The sequence below is a fragment of the Mustelus asterias genome, chromosome 17 (genome assembly GCF_964213995.1).
Source record: "Mustelus asterias chromosome 17, sMusAst1.hap1.1, whole genome shotgun sequence".
NCBI classification, from domain to species: domain Eukaryota; kingdom Metazoa; phylum Chordata; class Chondrichthyes; order Carcharhiniformes; family Triakidae; genus Mustelus; species Mustelus asterias.
Window position 1 is genome coordinate 10,951,465 of NC_135817.1, and position 20,138 is coordinate 10,971,602.

The following is a 20,138-nucleotide window of genomic DNA, read 5'->3' on the forward strand; positions in this document are numbered from 1 at the left end:
CACCTGGGCAAGGGGGCTTTGAGGGTTTTACATACCATGAGAGCCAGGGTGAGGACGGCAGCTCCAACCAGTGTGTTCTTCTCACTGAGGTGAGCTGCGTAATAACACTACGGTTAATCCTAAAGCCTCCACTTGGACTTGTTGATCTTGTAAACTTTATCTTTCATCATCAGGCTTCTCTCTGTTTTGGAACAGGAACCAGAGGAACGACCCACTTTTAAGCAGCTGTTATTTGACATAGAACGTCTCCGAGAAGATGACAAACAATGAACAGGGGAAGTGTGTCCTTTGGATCTTTCCCTTTCTTTGTGGCTTCTTGTAACATCTGTCGGGAAAAAGATACAACATTCGAGGTCTCGTACCAACCAACTGAAGAACAGCTTCTTCCCTGCTGCTGGCAGACTTTTGAATGGACTTACCTTGCATTGAGTTGATCTTTCTCTACACCCTAGCTGTGACTGTAACACTACATTCTGCACTCTCTCGTTTCCTTCTCTATGTACAGTATGCTTTGTCTGTATAGGGTGCAAAAATGAATAGTTTTCACAGTATACTAATACATGTGACAATAATAAATCAAATCAAATCAAACATTTCCGTGTTAAACATTTCCAAATCGAGTGAATGGATGTTGCATCATAAATGGTTTCTAATCCTGTCTTCTGTGGATCCAGAAGTAAGTTTTGGAAAATATGGGCACTTGCTGATGGCTGGACTGGCATTATACAGAATGGAATAAAACTCATGTGGACATATTTACAGCTGGTTAGTTCTGACAATCAATGTGAAACAGTAAAGTTACCCTAGTTAACCCTATTTATCAGTTCTGAATTGGTAGTGGTATTTCTACCAATGGAGACTAGTTAGAACATTATTGCATGCATTTTTCTAATTTCCTCCTGCTCTGTCAGGATGCTGAGGGAAATCAATGTGGGAAGGTCTCAATCCAGTTTATAGTGAAAGTGCCATTAGAATCTTAGAAACCCTACAGCACAGAGAAAGGCCATTCAGCCCATCGAGTCTGCACCGACCACAATCCCACCCAAGCCCTACCCCCATATCCACCCACTAATCCCTCTAACCTACGCATCCCAGGACACTAAGGGCAATTTTAGCATGGCCAATCAACCTAACCTGCACATCTTTGGACTGTGGGAGGAAACCGGAGCACTCGGAGGAAACCCACGCAGACACAAAGAGAATGTGCAAACTCCACACAGACAGTGACCCAGGACGGGAATCGAACCCAGGTCCCTGGAGCTGTGAAGCAGCAGTGCTAACCACTGTGCTACCGTACCGCCCATTACCTTCACAAATTAGGGGGAGGTGATGGCTCAGTGGTATTATCGCTAGACTATTAATCCAGAAACTCAACTAATGTTCTGGGGACCCGAGTTCGAATCCTATCGCAACAGATGGTGGAATTTGAATTCAGTAAAAATAAAATCTGGAATTAAAAATCTCGTGATGACCACGAAACCATTGTCGACTGGCAGCATCTGTGGAGAGAGAAACGTTTCGTCAGAGTTATAGAGGGGGAGAAATGTGATGGGTTATATACCGTATAAAAGTGGCTGGGTCAGTTGGAGCAAAGTAGAAGGTCAGTGATAGCTGGGAGCGAGGGAAAGGTTTCAACAAAGATGTGTGGGGCACGGGGCAGAGTGTGCATTGATGGCAGTGTGAAAGAATATAGAAGGCGCTGATAGTAGCATGATGTAAGATAGCAGAAAGTGTTAATAGGAGAGCAAAGGTCAGAGCTCAATGGAAACAAAACCAAAGAACAAGTGACAGATGGTCCAGTGGTGGAGGGGGGGAGGTGGCGAGGAGTGGGGTTGTGAAACAAAAATGTTTTGATTAAAATAAAAATGGTGTCCAGATGGATGAGAAAGTTATTGAACTCATAGTTGAGTCCCGAGGGTTGTAACGTGTCTAATCAGAAGATGAGATGCTGTTCCTCCAGCTTGTGTTGAGCTTCACTGGAACATTGCAGCAGGCCAAGAATGGACATGTGGATTTGAGAGCACGAAGCTGAGTTAAAATGGGAAGATTGAGGTCATCCTTACCGACTGAACGAAGGCGTTCTGTAGTCACCCAGCCTGTGTTTAGTCTCCCCAAGGTAGAGGAGACCTCATTGCCCATTTAAGCATCTTCCCATTATCCCTACAAACTGGCTCCTAGTACTCATGATGTGGAGATGCCGGCGTTGGACTGGGGTAAACACAGTAAGAAGTCTCACAACACCAGGTTAAGGTCCAACAGGTTTATTTGGTAGCAAACGCCACTGGCTTTCGGAGCGCTGCTCCTTCGTCAGGTGAGTGGGAGATCGGCTCTCAAACAGCAAACAGGGCATATAAAGACACAAACTCCAGGTACCTGTGCTAATGCTCTCTCCACTCACATTGTCTGTACCTTTGAGACTTGATTAGCTGTAAAGACTCGCATTCCAATCATTATTCATTATTCTGTAAATTGAGTTTGTGTCTTTATATGCCCTATTTGCTGTTTATGAGCAGATCTCCCACTCACCTGACGAAGGAGCAGCGCTCCGAAAGCTAGTGGCGTTTGCTACCAAATAAACCTGTTGGACTTTAACCTGGTGTTGTTAAACTCCTCCTAGTACTCATTCAGCTTTCAAACCTGGCCAATAATTTGTCTTCAATTCCATGAACTTCACCGTTCCTTCACTGTTGCTGGGTCAAAATCCTGGAACTCCCACTCTAACAGCACTGTGCGTGTACCTACATCTCAGGGACTGCAGTGGTTCAAGAAGGCAGCTCACCACCACCTTCTGAATGGCAATTTCTCCCAACTGTTCACCTTGAGTGACAGCTTACAGCTGAAGACTGACTCTGAGAGCAGACTGTGAAACTGCAATTGAACCCAAAGCCACAACATCAATAGTGTACTAGCTGTCTGCTCTTCTCACTGCTTCTGGCTTTGAAATGACTTCAGTGGTCTCACTTCTGTCTGGAGCTGGTGAGTGCTGCGGTTTGTATAGTTTGAAAAGCACAAAGTCTCTCATTGCTAAAGTGGTTTATGCAAATCTTGGTCATTGAGTTCTTCTGCTTTTGTTGGTTTGCAGTCCTCCAGCACATGGGGAGTGATTCTGATTGAGAAAAGCAATCCTTCATTGAGCAATGTCGAATTGTGTACAGACATGTTTGTGTAATTTCAATTACATGGTAAATCTGCCAAATTCTGCATGTCCTCCCCTCCAGGGCACGGCTACGTTTATTACACATGTGGCCAGAACCGTCTCCATTCCGTTACAGTGAATACCTGTTGTTACTGAGTCTCGGAGTAGGCATTAAATAGAGGAAAGATGCTTCAACACGGAGAGGTAGGGAGTATAATAAATAGGTTAGTGACTCAAGGTGCTTCCTGGCCACTGCCAAGCATTGGGGTTAGGATAACCTTTTTAAAAGTCCGTCTATCTCAGCCTTGAACATATAAGACTCTAAGACACAGGACTAGGAGTAGGCCATTCTGCCCTTCAAGTCAAATCAATCCCTTCAGGATTCCTAGCCTTTGACCTGCTCTGGTAGCCACAGTATTTACATGGCCAGTGCAGCTTTTCATAGAATCACAGAATCCCTACAGTGCAGAAGAGGCCATTCGGCCCATCAAGTCTGCATCGACCACAATCTCACTGAGGCCCTATTCCTGTAACCTCACGTATTTACCCCGCTAATCCCCTGACACTAGGGTCAATTTAGCATGGCCAATCAACCTAACCCACACATCTTTGGACTTTGGGAGGAAACTGGAGCACCCGGAGGAAACCCACGCAGACATGGGGAGAACATGCAAACTCCACACAGACAGTGACTCGAGGCTGGAATTGAATCTGGGCCCCTGGCGCGGTGAAGCAGCAGTGCTAATCACTGTGCCAGCAATGGTAATTCCCAGGATGTTGATGGTGGGGGATTCAGCGATGGTAATACCACTGAATGTCAAGGGGCAATGTTGAATCTCTCTTGTTGGAGATGGTTATTGCCTGGTGCTTGTGTGGCGTGAATGGCTCCCCTCCACTCACCACACTGACTTGGAAATATATCGCCGTTCCTTCACTGGGTCAAAATCCTTGAACTCCCTCCTTAACAGCACTGTGCGTGTACCTACACCTCAGAGACTGCTGTGGTTCAAGAAGGCAGCTCACCAACACCTTCTGAAGGGCAATTAGGGATGGGCAATAAATATTGGTCTCGCCAGCAACGCCCACATCCCATGAATGAATAAATTTTTTAAAATGGGGGTTGAGACCATATCCAAATCGGCCAGAATCTTATGGATTGGGTTCAAAGGACCGAATGGTTCCCCCCTGCTCCTACATCCTATGTCCCTTTGTTCAGCTGATGACACAGCTATCACTCTGCACTCTACTATTAGAATTGACTTACCTAATATATTGTGCTCACTGTAGACGGCTTCAGCATTAATACAGTGGCAAAGCAAATGAAAATATTACGCACATTAGGAATGAATTTTAATTTTCCTCATCTTATTCTTAATCTCTGAGCAGTCTCTCAGGAGCCCAAGACCCTCTCGCTGGTAACCGTTCATTATTTGGAGCCTGCACAGCCAGAAACGCTGGGGTGCGTCTTGGAGGGAGGCCTTGTCACCCACTGCAATCCTATCCCCAAAGCCACCTGGCTCAGGGCTCACTCTGGTTATACAGCAGGTTCCCTGTGAGATTCACACCTTTCACAAAGAGGGACTGAAAACAGACCTGCCTCAGAGCCAGACGTGATGACAATGGGCCTTCAAAGGGCAGGTTTCAGCCAGGACTGCAGAGAGACCTTCCCCATCCAAGCGTTGAGTTCAATTATTAGTGTCACAAGTAGGCTTCACTGCAGTGAAGTTACTGTGAAAATCCCCTAGTCGCCACGCTCCGACGCCAGTTCGGCTACACCGAGGGAGAATTTAGCATGGCCAATGCACCGAACCAGCACGTCTTTCGGACTGTGGGAGGAAACCAGAGCACCCGGAGGAAACTCATACAGATACAAAGAACAAAGAAAATTACAGCACAGGAACAGGCCCTTCGGACCCCCAAGCCTGCACTGACCATGCTGCCTGACTGAATTAAAACTCCCTACCTTTCCGGGGACCATATCCCTCTTTCCCATCCTATTCATGTATTTGTCAAGACACCCCTTAAAAGTCATTATCATCCGCTTCCACTACCTCCCCCAGCAACGTGTTCCAGGCACCCACTACTCTCTGTGTAAAAAATCTGTTTCATACATCTCCTTTAAACCTTGCCCCTCGCACCTTAAACCTATGCCCCCTAGTAATTGACTCTTCCACCCTGGGAAAAAGCTTCTGACTATCCACTCTGTCCATGTCTCTCATAATCTTGTAGATTTCTATCAGGTTGCCCCTCAACCTCCGTCGTTCCAGTGAGAACAAACCAAGTTTCTCCAACTCTCCTCATAGCTAATGCCCTCCATACCAGGCAACATCCTGGTAAATCTTTTCTGTACCCTCTCCAAAGCCTCCAGATCCTTCTGGTAGTGTGGCGACCAGAATTGAACACTATATTCCAAGTGTGGCCTAACTAAGGTTCTATAAAGCTGCAACATGACTTGCCAATTTTTAAACTCAATGCCCCAGCCAATGTAGGCAAGCATGCCGTATGCCTTCTTCACTATCTTCTCCACCTGCATTGCCACTTTCAGTGACCTGTGTACCTGTACACCCAGATCCCTTTGCCTATCAATACTCTTAAGGGTTCTACCATTTACTGTATATTTCCTATCTGTATTAGACCTTCCAAAATGCATTACCTCACATTTGTCCAGATTAAAGTCCATCTGCCATCTCTCCGCCCAAGTCTCCAACTGATTTATATCCTGCTGTATCCTCTGATGTTCCTCATCGCTTTCTGCAAATCCACCAACCTTTGCGTCATCCGCGAACTTACGAATCAAACAAGATACATTTTCCTCCAAATCATTATATATTACAAACAGCAAAGATCCCAGCACTGATCCCTGAGGAATGCCACTTGTCACAGACCTCCATTCAGAAACGCACCCTTCCACTGCTACCCTTTGTCTTCTTTGACCGAGTAAGAAGTCTCACAACACCAGGTTAAAGTCCAACAGGTTTATTTGGTAGCAAAAGCCACTAGTTTTCAGAGCGCTGCTCCTTTGTCAGGTAAGTGGGAGTTCTGTTCACAAACAGGGCATATACAGACACAAACTCATTTTATAAAATAATGGTTGGAATGCGAGTCTTTACAAGTAATCAAGTCTTAAAGGCACAGGCAATGTGAGTGGAGAGAGCATTAAGCACAGGTTAAAGAGATGTGTATTGTCTCCAGACAGGACAGTTAGTGAGATTTTGCAAGCCCAGGCAAGTCGTGGGGGTTACAGATAGTGTGACATGAACTCAAGATCCCGGTTGAGGCTGTCCTCATGTGTGCGGAACTTGGCTATCAGTCTGTGCTCAGCGACTCTGCGTTGTCATGTGTCGTAAAGGCGGCGTGGAGAACGCTTACCTGAAGATCAGAGGCCGAATGCGAGTTCCGCTGAAGTGTTCCCCAACAGGAAGAGAACACTCTTGTCTGGTGATTGTCAAGCGGTGTTCATTCATCCGTTGTCGTAGCGACTGCATGTTCTCCCCAATGTACCATGCCTCGGGACATCCTTTCCTGCTACCGAGCCAGTTTTGTATCCACCTTGCCAGCTCACCTCTGATCCTATGCGACTTCACTTCTGCACCAGTCTGCCATGAGGGACCTTGTCAAAGACACGGGGAGAACATGCAGACTTTGCACAGACAGTGACCCAATCTGGGAATCAAACTCTTGTCCCTGGCGTAGTGAGGCAGCAGCGCTAACCATTGTGCCACCATGCCGCCCACAATGAAACATTCAGCCATGGGGGATACCAGAGCTGAGCACAACACTTTCTGTACCTGATATTTGGGCTTCCAACAGGAGTCCCATTCAGAATAGGGAGCATGGCTGATACTTGTTACTCAAACACTGCTCCAAGAACAATACCTCAGTGGCTGGGAGTCAAAGCAGGACATTACCAGGTACAATACCTGACTACAGGGTCTATTTAACACAGAACTACATCTGAGGTTGCTCAAGTTAGACATTTGGGATTATTCCTACTATAATCCTAAACGGAAGCATCTTAGGTTTCGATGAAGTTATTCGACACTCGGATAATCACAAGTATTAACGTGTTCTCCCTTTTTAAAATTGTCCTCAATAAATCTCTAACCAGTTCAACAATGGAACCAAGATACAGCAGACAAATATCTTTTTCCACAAAACAAGCGCTTCAGAGCTATTTACAAGGGGGTGCAGGACACTGGATCAGCAATGACCCATTTTGTTTGTTGAATTCAGATAAATAATTAACAAAATGAAAGGAATCAGCTACTGTAACTTCTGCATCGGGAACACTGAAGCTGCTGTACATGAATATTGCTGCTTGAAGTGGTTGTTTAAATCTGCACAATGCTCTGCTTTCAATGTGTCATCTGCTCTCTGGGGCACATGGGAACCAGGCTAGTCTTCCGATATATTGCAGAGGTGAATGGCTTCCACTGGCTGGGGAGTTCAAAACTAGGGGCCATAAAAATAGGATGTGTCATTAAGAAATCCAGCTGGGAATTCAGGCGACACTGCTTCACCTGTGTGGAGAGTGGTTGGAATGAGGAACTTGCTAACTACACAGAGAAGTTGAGGTGAACAGTTACAAACACATTGAAGGGGAAGTTATATAACCACACAAGGGAGCAGACAATGGAAAGCAACTGACAGGGTTAGATGGAAAGGCATTGGGGGGGCGGGGTGAGTACATTGGGATTGACATACTTATCTAAGGCATTGACATGCAGTGACACCGAACTTCATTAGAGGGGGGCGACACAGTGGCACAGTGGTTAGCACTGCTGCCTCACAGCGCCAGGGACCTGGGCTCAATTCCGGCCTCGGGTCACTATCTGTTTGGAGTTTGCACATCCTCCTCGTGTCTGCGTGGGTTTTTCTCCCACAATCCAAAGATGTGTGGGTGAGTGGATTGGCCATGCTAAATTGACACTTAGTGTCAGGGGGATTAGCAGGGTAAATGGTTAGGGAATGGGGTCTGGTGGGATCGTTGTCGGTGCAGACTCAATGGGCCAAATAGCCTCCCTCTGCACTGTAAGGATTCTATGATTCTATGAAACTCTTACTGACACAGCGAGCAGCTGCATTTACACAGCAGCCTGTACAGGAAGACATCCTGGAGCACTTGAGGACAAGAGGGACAAGAAACATTGGGGAAGGTGAGAGCTTAGGTCAGGGAATCAAATTGTTGTTGGATTTATTAGTGGCTATCTTACATCAGGAATACAGAAACATAGAAACTAGAAGCAGCAGTCGGCCATTCGGCCCTTCGAGCCTGCTCCGCCATTCATTTTAATCATGGCTGATCATCGAACTCAGTATCCTGATCCCCCCCTTCCCCGCATATCCCTTGATCCCTTTAGCCCCAAGAGCCATATCTAATTTCTTCCTGAAATCAGACAATGTTTTGGCCTCAACTACTTTCTGTGGTAGAGAAACATAAGAACGTAACTCAGACAAGTGGAAATGTATTCACTACGTCTGTCCGACTGAACCCTGTCCAAATTTGAAAGGTGAACGTTAGACTTTTTAAAAAAGAGTAAAGTGACCCAGTCTGTTCAACCTCTCAGTTTTGGTATCAATGTATTTATTTTTTGCACCAGCTCCAATGTTCTAAGACAAGGTGAGAGGGACCTGTAAATAAAGACAAGAATCTTAAAATCATGATGCTGGGACATGGGACCAGTGGAGCTTGAAGGAACCATGGATGATGGGAAAAATCCTTTTGCATCATTTCAGGGTTGGAGGATGAACTGAGAAAGACTGGAATTTATATTGAATCTGTCACAACCAATGAACATTACAAAATGTTTTTCAATCAATGAAGTGCTATTTGAAGTGCAGGAAATTTCTGCCCAGCAAGATCCCACAAAGTGATAATGACCAAACAATCTGGTGACGCTGATTGAGGGACAAATCTTGGCCAAGACACCGGGGAGAACCTCTCTTCAAATTAGTGCCAACAATCTTCTACATTTGCCCAAAAGAAGTGACTGGCCTCAATTTAACATCTCAAACAGAAGGCAGCCCCTCTGACAGTGCAACACTCCCTCAGTACCACACTGGAGTGCCAGCCTTGCTTTTTGCACTCAGGTCCTGGAGTGAGATTGAGGTGAAGCTGAGGCGTCATCAGCACCCATCCAACATTCTGGATAATCTTGCCGAGACACAGCTTATAGTGAGGGAAGTGTGACATGCGAGGGTCTGTTGGATTGACCAAGCACGCAGAGGAAAAGTTGTCCTTGGCTGCTTCTGTGGGCTCAGGTATGACTATTAACATGGAGAGCTCAGGTTGTAGAGAAGCTGGAGTAATCTTCATTGTTGTGGGTGGGTGGCATCCTGGTTAAAGAAGGTGATGGTAGGGAGAAGGTCAAGGCCATTTGTACCAGGAGATAGTTTGTGGCTTCACCAAACAGACCTTGGTACCGTTGGCAAGACGGAAGCTAGATTGGAGAGACTTGAGTAAGGAACGGTGATACACATGGGAGCAGTGAGCAACTCACCTAGGATCCTTTGACAACACTTTCCAAACCTGCGACCTCTACTCTCTAGAAAGATAAGGGCAGCAGACACGTGGGAACACCACACCTGGAGGGTCCCCTCCAAGCCACTCACCAAAACGCTGGAAATATATCAGCGTTCCTTCACTGTCGCTGGGTCAAAATCCTGGAATTCCCTCCCTTACAGCACTGTGGGTGTACCTACAGCATGGACCGCAGCGGTTCAAAAAGGCAGCTCACCACCAACATCGCAAGGGTGGCTAGCGATGGGCAATAAATGCTGGCCTAGCGACGCCCACATCCTGTGAAAAAATTCAACAAAAAAATGTTGTGAGGTTGTAACATATTTTCGGAAAATGCAGAAGGAAAGGTTTCAGATTGGGCAATGGTTAAAGAGATTTGTAAGGGTTTTGGATGGGTCCATGAGGGAAGGGTGGCTTAGAAAGAAATGGTGGTGAGTGCGAGATAGGAGAGATGGGTTGAAGTTAATGAGCAGGATGGAGAGGGGGAAAGGTTGAGTGATCAGGAGCTGGAGAGAGGCAATGGGGAAAATAGATGATGGACATCAGTGATAAGGAGCGGGACTTTCCGACCCCCCATGGGAGGTGGCTTGCCATTGGCCGCCCGCAGGGTCTTCCACTCCCGCTGCCAATGGCTACAGTGCTCTGCATGGCCCGTCAATCCTGCAGCTGGGGAACCCACCACAGCGGGGGTGGGACGGTGGGGGTCATCTCTGGCAAGACAGGCCAATCCCAACGGCAGGAAGGAATCCAGCCCCAGGTAAGTGAGCTGAGGGGGAGGTTTGACAGACGCTGCAAAGAGCGGTGAGTGTGGTAGTGTGACGAGATGTTCTGTAGTCAGGGAGCTGTGCCATTTAACCATCCGTAGCAGTTCAGGGAGGAAGTCACGGTGATCTAGGCTGGAGAAGTGGTGCCTCTAGTAGTGAGCGGATGGTCACAACAGAGAGGGTGGCTTGTAAGCCACGTTAATTTTCTTTTTATTTCAATATGGCATGGCAATTAAAAATAGCTTTGACGAACTTCCATTTGAGTATCGGGAAGTAACTTCCCTGAACCTCAGACAAAATGCCAGTAACTGTTCCTCCTGTCTTGCCAAAGGCTCTTCCTGTGCAATGATAGTTAACTCTATAATGTCCAGTCCCATCCCACACTTGAGGACTGTTTCGGTGGGGGAGCGGTGAGTGTAGATGAGGGTGCCAGGCTGGGGTGGCATGTTATTGTTTGGATTTCAGAAGCCCATTCCAACCCGCTGACCTCCCCGATTAACTCGGGCACTTGAACACTAACCTCCCCACTAGGGAGATGGGCTTTTAAGGATGAAAGGATACTTTGACCAACAGTCACATTTAACAGAGTATCCACGGGTTTCGCAGACTTTCTGCAGCTCTTCATTGACAAGAAGGTGAGAGCAGAAGGACAAATTAAAATTCAGGCACAGAGTGGGTATCAGAGAAGGTTGGCAGCCAGTGGCTTGCTTGGCCATTTCAGAGGGCAGTTAAGAGTCACCCGCATTGCTGTGGGCCGGGGTCACATGTAGGCCAGACCAGGTAACGACAGCAGATTTCCCTCCCTGAAAGACCTTAGTGAACAAGATGGGTTTTTACAAGTTGGTCACCATTAGTGATTTATTTAATTTCTTGAATTTAAACTCCCCAGCTGCCATGGCTGTGTTTAAACTGACATTTTGCACCTTTTCGGGAAGTCTCTAGACTTGGACCTAACCGTCCCTATAGCAACCAAGCCATTGTTGTCAGGCAGAATCCAGAGTAGGTCACCTGACCTCTTCCACTCCTCCATTTTTACCTCGAGAGACGGTCCTGAAATATAACGATCTTATAAAAACTCTTATCTGTGACATGACATGAAAGCGGGGGCTGCAATCAGTGCACTCGCTCATCTCACCTGTCAGCCGCCCGTACCCCACGACCCCCGCACCTGGAACAGCTGTCTCATCTCCCGATGGCAGTGTCTGCCTCAGTACAGGAGTGATTGGAACAGGCCCCCTGTCCAAGCCCTCAGAGACTCCAAAGCCCTGGCCAGAATTGGCCAAAGATATCCGGGAGACAGGGCAGGGACATGAACAGCAGCTTCCGTCTCTGCTGGGACCACAGGAGCCCGAGTGTGTAGAAGCAGGAGGAAAGAGAAGAGGAAAGTTGTGTGGTTGAACACACGAGTGTGTGAGGTCAATGTTACTTTGTGCTGTTTCCGTTTTCTTGGTAGAATCGTCCAAAATTCATTCCCTGTGCCAGTGATCTCTGCCGGCTCCCGGTGCACTTGCCATGAGTTGGGTGAAGCTGGCATTAGCCACCGGCTGGCAGCGGTGGTTAGCCAATCAATAACAATCGGGGGGAAATGGTGACTTGACCCAGACATCACTGGCAGGGGACAGGACCCCCTGCGGAGGCCATATCTCAGCTGTTTAGTGGAAACCATGTCGAAACGACTGGCTCAGTGTCGTGTGGGACCCCCTTGAAGTACTCACCTCACCCCAGAGCAGTGGGTGCCGGGGCCACAACTGCAGCCACGGGCAATCACAGAGAGGGAGAACCCCTCTCCAGTGATGGTCCGGAGGCTGTGACCACAGTTCAATCTAAGTTTTTTTTGCCATCTTCAGAGGGCATCTCCCTTGTGAGGCAGCATTGTGGTCTCCACACCTTTCCCCTCAATCGACCAGCTCCAGGAAGAGCATGCTGGGGCTGCGACTCAGACCACCAGGGTTGGGACGCACGCTGCCCGTCCGATGGAAGAATAATTTGAAAGGTGGTAAAGGTTCTGCTCACAGTTTCCCACTGTCACACAGGGGTCAAGATCCCTGAGCCAAGTCTGCAACCAAAGGACCATGAGGAGATCGCCACCACCTGAATGGAAAATAGTTCGGTATGGATATGTGAGAACATGAATACAATTGTCACCTAAGAAAGACTAATTAAACGAATTTGAATAAGGAAACCAAATGGCGTTTGGGGGCTTCGTGTTTTTGTTGGAGCGTGTTGGATACTTCCATGCAATTCTTCCAAATATCACAATTAGTCGCAAACTACGTTCATTGCAACTCGCGCTTCCACGAGATGCCCCAGATTTAAAACTATTGCACTGGAACTGATCCTTCCCACACAACTGGTATTGCCCCCAGGGTGACTTAATCCCCATTGGGTGTTTCCACTAATTCTGTTCATTCAGTCCCTGGGCCTTTGATCAGCCTCCAACTAAATGAAGCTGGAAGCCCTGGGTGAAGGGACACGATCGGTGATTGGAAAGCTTTTCACTGGAAGCATGTTTTAACCTTACACAGGCACTGACTAGTGTGGCCCCAATCTGACTACTAAAATGGTTTAGAATAGTTTTAAATGGTTTATGGGCGGCACAGTGGCACAGTGTTTATCACTGCTGCTGCCTCACAGCACCAGGGACTGCGGTTCAATTCCCGGCCTCGGGTCACTGTCTGTGTAGAGTTTGCACGTTCTCCCCTGTCTGACTGGGTTTCCTCCGGGTGCTCCGGTTTCTTCCCACAGTCTGAAAGATATGCGGGTTAGGTTGATTGGCCATGCTAAATTGCCCCTAGTGTCAAGGGGATTAGCAGGGTAAATATGAGGGGTTACTGGAACAGGGCCTGGGTGGGATTGTGGTCGGTGCAGGCTCGATGGGCCGAATGGCCTCCTTCTGCACTGTAGGGATTCTATGGTCCTACGAGATTGCTTTCTTAAAATTACTTTCAATAACTCAAAATCAGATTTAAAATGCTTAACTTTTCTGATAAACCCAATTTCAGCCGATTTAATCAAACCTCACTCCAGTTACCACTTTTGTCCAGACCAAGGAATCATTTTAAATCAATAACGACTAATTAGAAGCTTTTTCAGACATTGCCTGATTGGGTTGCTTCATGGCAGGTTTGGTGTGTGGCGGGTGACATGTAAATAAGCAGGAACCTGGACAAGGGAAACATTTTTAACAATAGGTGTCGTTTTGGGGGAACTCAAAGAGACGCACATGCTCATATGGAGATTACTCAGGGTGGGATTTTCTGGCCCTTCCAGCAGACAGGATTTTCCAGTCCCACCGAAGGCGAACCTCAGTGGTTCCACCCGCAAGAATCACAAATAGCCATTGATTTTGGCAGGACTGGAAAATCCTGCTGGCTATCAGTGACAAGTCACCTCCACCAGAAAGCATGCAGTGGGGCGACTGGAAAATCCCAGCCACACTTACAGGGCAATGCATTATTTTACCTCAGTGAGATTCAAAATCGAAATGGAATACTGGCTTTCCAATGAGGCAAACCCTCAGAGTTGCGTTGCTGGATAAATGCTATCAATTGCTAAATCAATTAGGTTGATTGGCCATGCTAAATTGCCCCTTAGTGTCAGGGGGTTAGCAGGGTAAATGAGTGGAGTTATGGGAATAGGACCTGGGAAGGATTGTGGTCGATGCAGACTCGATATGCTGAATGGCCTCCTTCTGCACTGTAGGGATTCTATGGATTCTAACTGCTGGATATTGAGTCCGTTTCCGGGCCCAGCATCTTTAGGAAGGCTGTCAATGCCTAAGGTATCGTCGAGGAGATTTACTGGAATGATAATAGGGATGAGGGACTGCAAGTCAGGTGGAGAGATGAGAGAAACGGGTAGTGTCCACCTCACAACAGAGAAGGTGAAGTGGACATTTAATAGTGGCATTCAAAATTATGAGGGTTTTTGATAAAGTAATTAGGGAGAAACTGGACGAGATTCTCTGGCCTCCCCTCAGTGTTTTTCCCAGTGACAGGATGCATTTCACCCTTCGCTGGTGGCCAGATCCTCTGGACTCATTGAGGCCACCCTACACCTCCAGGAGACCCACGACAAGGGCTGCGACACCCGCAGAACCAGAGAACCCCACTGGCCAGAGAATTACAGCCACTGTTTCCAGTGACAGGAGTGAGGATAAGCAGACAGAGATTTAATAAGCCAGAGGAAATATTTAGTAATGGCAAGTTGCTATGATTTGTAAATGTGATTTAATAGAGGCTGATGTTGTAACTTAACAAAAAAGTTTATTTGTTAGTCACAAGTAGGCTTACATTAACACTACAATGAAGTTACTGTGAAAATCCCCTAGTTGCCACACTCCGGTGCCTGTTCGGATACATTGAGGGAGAATTTAACATGGTCAATGCACCTAACCAGCACTTCTTTCGGACTGTGGGAGGAAATCGGAGCTCCCAGAGGAAACCCACACAGACATGGGGAGAATGTGCAAACTCCACACAGACAGTGATCCAAGCCAGGAATTGAACCCAGGTCCCTGGCACTGTGAGTCAGCAGTGCTAACCACTGTGCCACTGTAATGGAAAGAGAGAGAATGGAAAACCACCAGTGATTTAATTTTCAAACAGGCACAGTTTCAATAACAGCCATTTCTCGTAAGGCTGAGGGGAGAAACATGCAGAGTGTGAAAGGAGAATTAACCAGAGTATCGCAAAGTACCTGAATTTGACCAGCCTGAATTTTTAGTGGCACTGCCGACTACGCTGTTGCATCTCTGTGTCGTCAAACCATTATGCTTTAATGTTTACAAAACCAATAGTTCAGAAATGTTTGAAATCTCGGTTAATCCTGACCTGTGGGTCAGTCTACAGATTGAAAGGAAAGTTCAAAAGGCATACACTAGTATCATTGTGCCTGGAGTTGAAAATTGATGTTTGCATTAATCAAGTCAATATTCAACATAGTAGTTATACAGACAAACTTGGAGATGCAAGTTCACGCTTTATCATCAAAGTGTATTGAAACACTGGCTGGATACACATTTTTAAAATGCAAAATATCTATGATAATAAAAAGTGTTGTTGAAAAAAAGCGAAATGCTGTTGAAGCTTTTTGTCTTGCATGCTTCATGACAGATGCCAGAATACCAAATTTCAAAAGGAACAACAATTTATACTGCTAGAAGAGAGGGTGGTGATCGATTACCAAATAGGCCTAATGCCTTCTCTTTCAGTCCTGAAAAGTCCCCAGTCAACCTCAGATTACCCTGGAAGGGTAGGTACCTCAAAAATTCAACAATAGATGAAGCTAGCTACTTACTGTGCAGTAGCGACACTGGCGGTATTCTTCACTGACAGGATGCAGTGCCAAGCCAAAAGGACGTTCTGCCTATCAGACAAATGACTAACGTGGTATATGAATTTCAGTAATGGGTGATGCCAGGGATGTAGGTCGTATGCCCCAGTGGCTAGTAGATCATATCAAACAGCAAATTGCTTTGGTTATTTGCAACAGGCAAAGTTGCTGACCGTACACAACCAGCCTGTGCTTGCAAAATTCAGAACATAGGGTGGGATTTTCTGGCCCTTCTCACTTATAGGATTTTCCAGTTCCACTGAAGGTGACCACCCCCTCCTCTCTCTCCCTCCCATGGCAGATTCTCTGATGGCAGGATAGGCATACCGTAGACATTGGTGGGACCCACTGATCCTGCCGGTGGCCAACATTAGATGATTCCACAATTGGATAAACTTACTGAACAATCCTGATTGTGCTAAGATCTACATTCACAATCAATTAAATATTGACAGTCGGGCTCGCAGTGAGTCTTACCTACACATGCTGGAAGCCACATATATTCACACACAGGGCCCAGTCCTTTGCAAGCAGAAGGAACAAGGGCAGCATGGTGGCACAGTGGTTGGCACTGCTGCCTCACAGTGCCAGGATCCCAGGTTCAATTCCGGCCTCGGGTCACTGTCTGTGTGGAGTTTGTACATTCTCCCAGTGTCTGCGTGGGTTTCCTCCAGGTGCTCCGGTTTCCTCCCACAGTCCAACGATGTGCGGGTTAGGTTGATTGGCCATGCTAAATTGCCCCTAAGAGTCAGGCGGTTAGCAGGGTAAATAGGTGGGGTTATGGGGATAGGGCCTGGGTGGGACTGTTGTCGGTGCAGGCTCGATGGGCAGAATGACCTCCTTCTGCACTGTAGGGATTCTATGATTCTATGAACATGTCCAACAATTGCTCCTTTTTCAACTAAATAAAATATTGGGGGACAGTAATGTTGTAATATGCCTTTAAGGGAATTAGCACAACATCACTTAGAGGGAAGTGTGTCATGTGATCCAGTCTTAGTTTCACTTTTGCTTTGAGCAGAGCACATAAGCACTGCTCTGATGTCTTCAAGTTTTATGCGTATGTATAACCGTGTGCCTTGTCTTATAAATTAAGCCACAACTTGTTTACACATCCTTTATGAGTAATTGGTTCCTTGTGTCTTATACAATATATAGGTGTTGGCATATGTTGTGGGAAATTCTTTTAGGTGGTCTGATTAATTTAAAGACTGAATCTTTTCATTAAACATTTCATTTCACAAAGGCAAAAAAAAGTTTATTCAGTACAATGAAATTCTTCAATTAAACTAGTTTTTATTAAAACATTGACATGTTAGAATCAAAAACATTACAAATTAACAATATTCAGACAAATATACAATTAGGACAAGACAAATCTCATTTTGGCCAAAATGGGAGATTAATGGATTCACCTACACAGCTAATACGCTCGCAGGCTTTCACAAAAGATCCCAGATTTCATGCCAAAGAGCAGAATTGGTTCTCGTTATCAGATTAATCAGCCCAGCATTTAATTAAAAGCAATTTCACTCATTCGCTGTTCTGTCAATCTAACAATGGCATGTCCTTTAATCAATCATATTTTGACACCTTCAAATATTGATCTGTCATTTGTCGGTCCGTTTTACGGAAGTTCTCTCCCAAAAATGGCTTCTTATGATTCAGTATTTCTCGAACCAATTTAAACCGGTTCTATTGAAGGCACCTTTATCTATTGGACTTATTCCCCCAGCTTAGATATGCATTGGTAATTTACTTTGTTGCATTATTTGTGCCTGACTTGTGCTGATATCTTTCATGAATACATCTTTCATTTTAATGGCACGTTAAAAACATTTCTTAGAGACATTCTTAAGATGTTGCTTACATATTTTGTATTATTCTCAAACCACATATTAAACATTAGCTGCTAATTATCCTCATGTTGGGTATTTAGAGTTAATCAGAATTTTCAACTACAGTATATATGTATAGGTATATTGATATATTGGCCCAAGGTATTATATTATTATAAAAACACATTCCCCATGGAAATGCCTTGATAAATCAGAGTCAATCTACTTGGTTTGAATTTAAACAAAAACTTGGCGGTTAACTCTCCCCTGGTGCATGCTCCATGGCAATGCCTGCACCAATCAAAGTGCACTTGCCAATCAATCAATGCCATCTTCCCATGCAGTATTAACTGTTGTTCCCCTTTGAAATTTGGCATTCATGTGTCTGTCCTTTAAAGTGCAAGATGACAAGCTTTGATAGCATGTCTCATTTTAGGCTATACTCAACTTGTGTGCTACCAAGTTATTATAATAAAAAGAATAATAAAATCATTAATAACCCCTCACTGGCCACTGATTAGTTGAACTTATTTGATATTTGATAATACCTATGCTGGTGTAATCTATCTAATCAATCAGTGTTCAATCTCTTCATCCCTATTCATTGAACCGTTCAGGAAAATGGGATTTTTTGGAAGATAGACAAGAATATTTTTCTATAAATAAAAGCAAAATACAGTGGATACTGGAAATCTGTACTGAAAACAAAACCTATTTGAAAATCTCAGCAGGTCTGGTAACATCTGTGGAGCAAGAAACAGAGTCAATGTTTTGCGTTCGATATGACTCTTCTGTAGAACTAAAGAGAAGCAGAAATGTGAGGACTTTTAAGCTGTTAAGAAAAGGTTTATTTGGAATCACAAGCTTTCAGCCGCTAGTCCTTCATCCTTCAGCTGACGAAGGAGCAACGCTCCAAAAGCTCGTGATTCCAAATAAACCTGTTGGACTTTAACCTGGTACTGACAGACTTCTTACTGTGCCCACCCCAGTCCAACACTGGTATCTCCATGTTAATAAAACGGGAAAGGTCAGGTGGAACAAAACGTGAAGGTCAGGGATAGGCTAGAGGGCAGGGGAGTCAACTCAGAATTCAACATAGAATTCAACAACTTCAGACTATGAACTCTGACCTTAATTGTGTGTTTTTTTCCCCCAGTGCCAGCCTGCATGTGGTTCTCATACTTAGCTTTTAGACAGCCCTGACCTTTATTCTGCTATTAAAACATTCTGCTATTTTGCTTTCAGACAGCCCTGACCTTTATTCTGCTATTAAAACATTCTGCTATTTTGCTTTCAGACAGCCCTGACCTTTATTCTGCTATTAAAACATTCTGCTATTTTGCTTTCAGACAGTGCTGACATTTATTCTGTAATTAACAAATTCTACCATTTTAATTTCAGGCAGTGCTGACCTATGTTCTGCTAGTAACACATTCTGCTATTTTACTTTCAGACAGCGCTGACCTCTAGTCTGTGATTAAAAGATACTGCTATCTTGCTTTCAGGCAATGTTGATCTATATACTGCATTATCATATTCTGCTATTTTACTTTCAGGCAGTGCTGACATTTATCCTGCTTCAATACATTTTGCTGTATTGCTTTCAGACAACACTGACATTCATTCTGCTGTTAATATTATTATTGTTATTTATCAGTGTCACAAATAGGCTTACATTAAAACTGCAATGAGGGCTGTCTGAAAGTATAATAGCAGAATGTGTTAATAGCAGAATAAATGTCAGAGTTGAGGAGGAACTTCTTCTTCCAGAGGGTAGTGAATCTTTGGAATTCTCTGCCCAATGAAGCAGTAGAGGCTACCTCGTTAAATGTGTTTAAGTCACAGATAGATAGATTTTTAACCATTAAGGGAATTAAGGGTTATGGGGAGCGGGTGGGTAAGTGGAACTGAACCCACTATCAGATCAGCCATGATCTTATTGAATGGCGGAGCAGGCTTGAGGGGCCAGATGGCCTACTCCTGCTCCTATTTCTTATGTTCTTATGTTACTGTGAAAATCCCCTAATCACCACACTCTAGTGCCTGTTCAGTTACACTGAGAGAGAGTTTAGCATGGCTAATGCACCAAATTGGCATGTCTTTTGGACTGTGAAAGGAAACTGGAGCACCTGGAGAAAACCTACACAGACACGGGGAGAATGTGTAGACTCTGCACAGCCAGTGACCCAAGTCTGAAATTGAACCCAAGTTCCTGGCACTGTGAGGCAGCTGTGCTAACCACCGTGCCACGTTGCACCATATACCCACTTTGAATCAGGGCTCTGTTCCATTACCGCTACCATACACCCCTCGCTGCTTTTTGTTATATTATATCTTTGTAATTTAATCACCTCTTCTCTCTAATCTATCCTCAACATTTCTTTTTTGTTCAAGTTGACTCTTCCTCTTTTTTCCAATAGAATATTCTTCTTGTTGCATTCATACAATGACACATGAATAATATACAAAAAGTGAAAAGAGAAAATCTGTGTCGTTTCTTAACTGGTGGTACGATCAGTCAGGATGACAATATTCCCCATTAACCA

The 20,138-nt window shown here is 45.2% G+C and overlaps 1 protein-coding gene across 1 annotated transcript in view; it reads left to right on the plus strand.

The window, feature by feature from the left end:
• Window positions 1-477, plus strand: part of LOC144506248 (cytoplasmic tyrosine-protein kinase BMX-like) — a 77,962-nt gene extending 77,485 nt beyond the window's left edge. Inside the window, exon 18 of the mRNA XM_078232108.1 lies at window positions 196-477. Within this exon, the coding sequence (XP_078088234.1) occupies window positions 196-270 (75 nt within the window). The 3' untranslated portion in view covers window positions 271-477. The remainder of the gene's footprint in view (window positions 1-195) is intronic.
• Window positions 478-20,138: the final 19,661 nt, after the last annotated feature.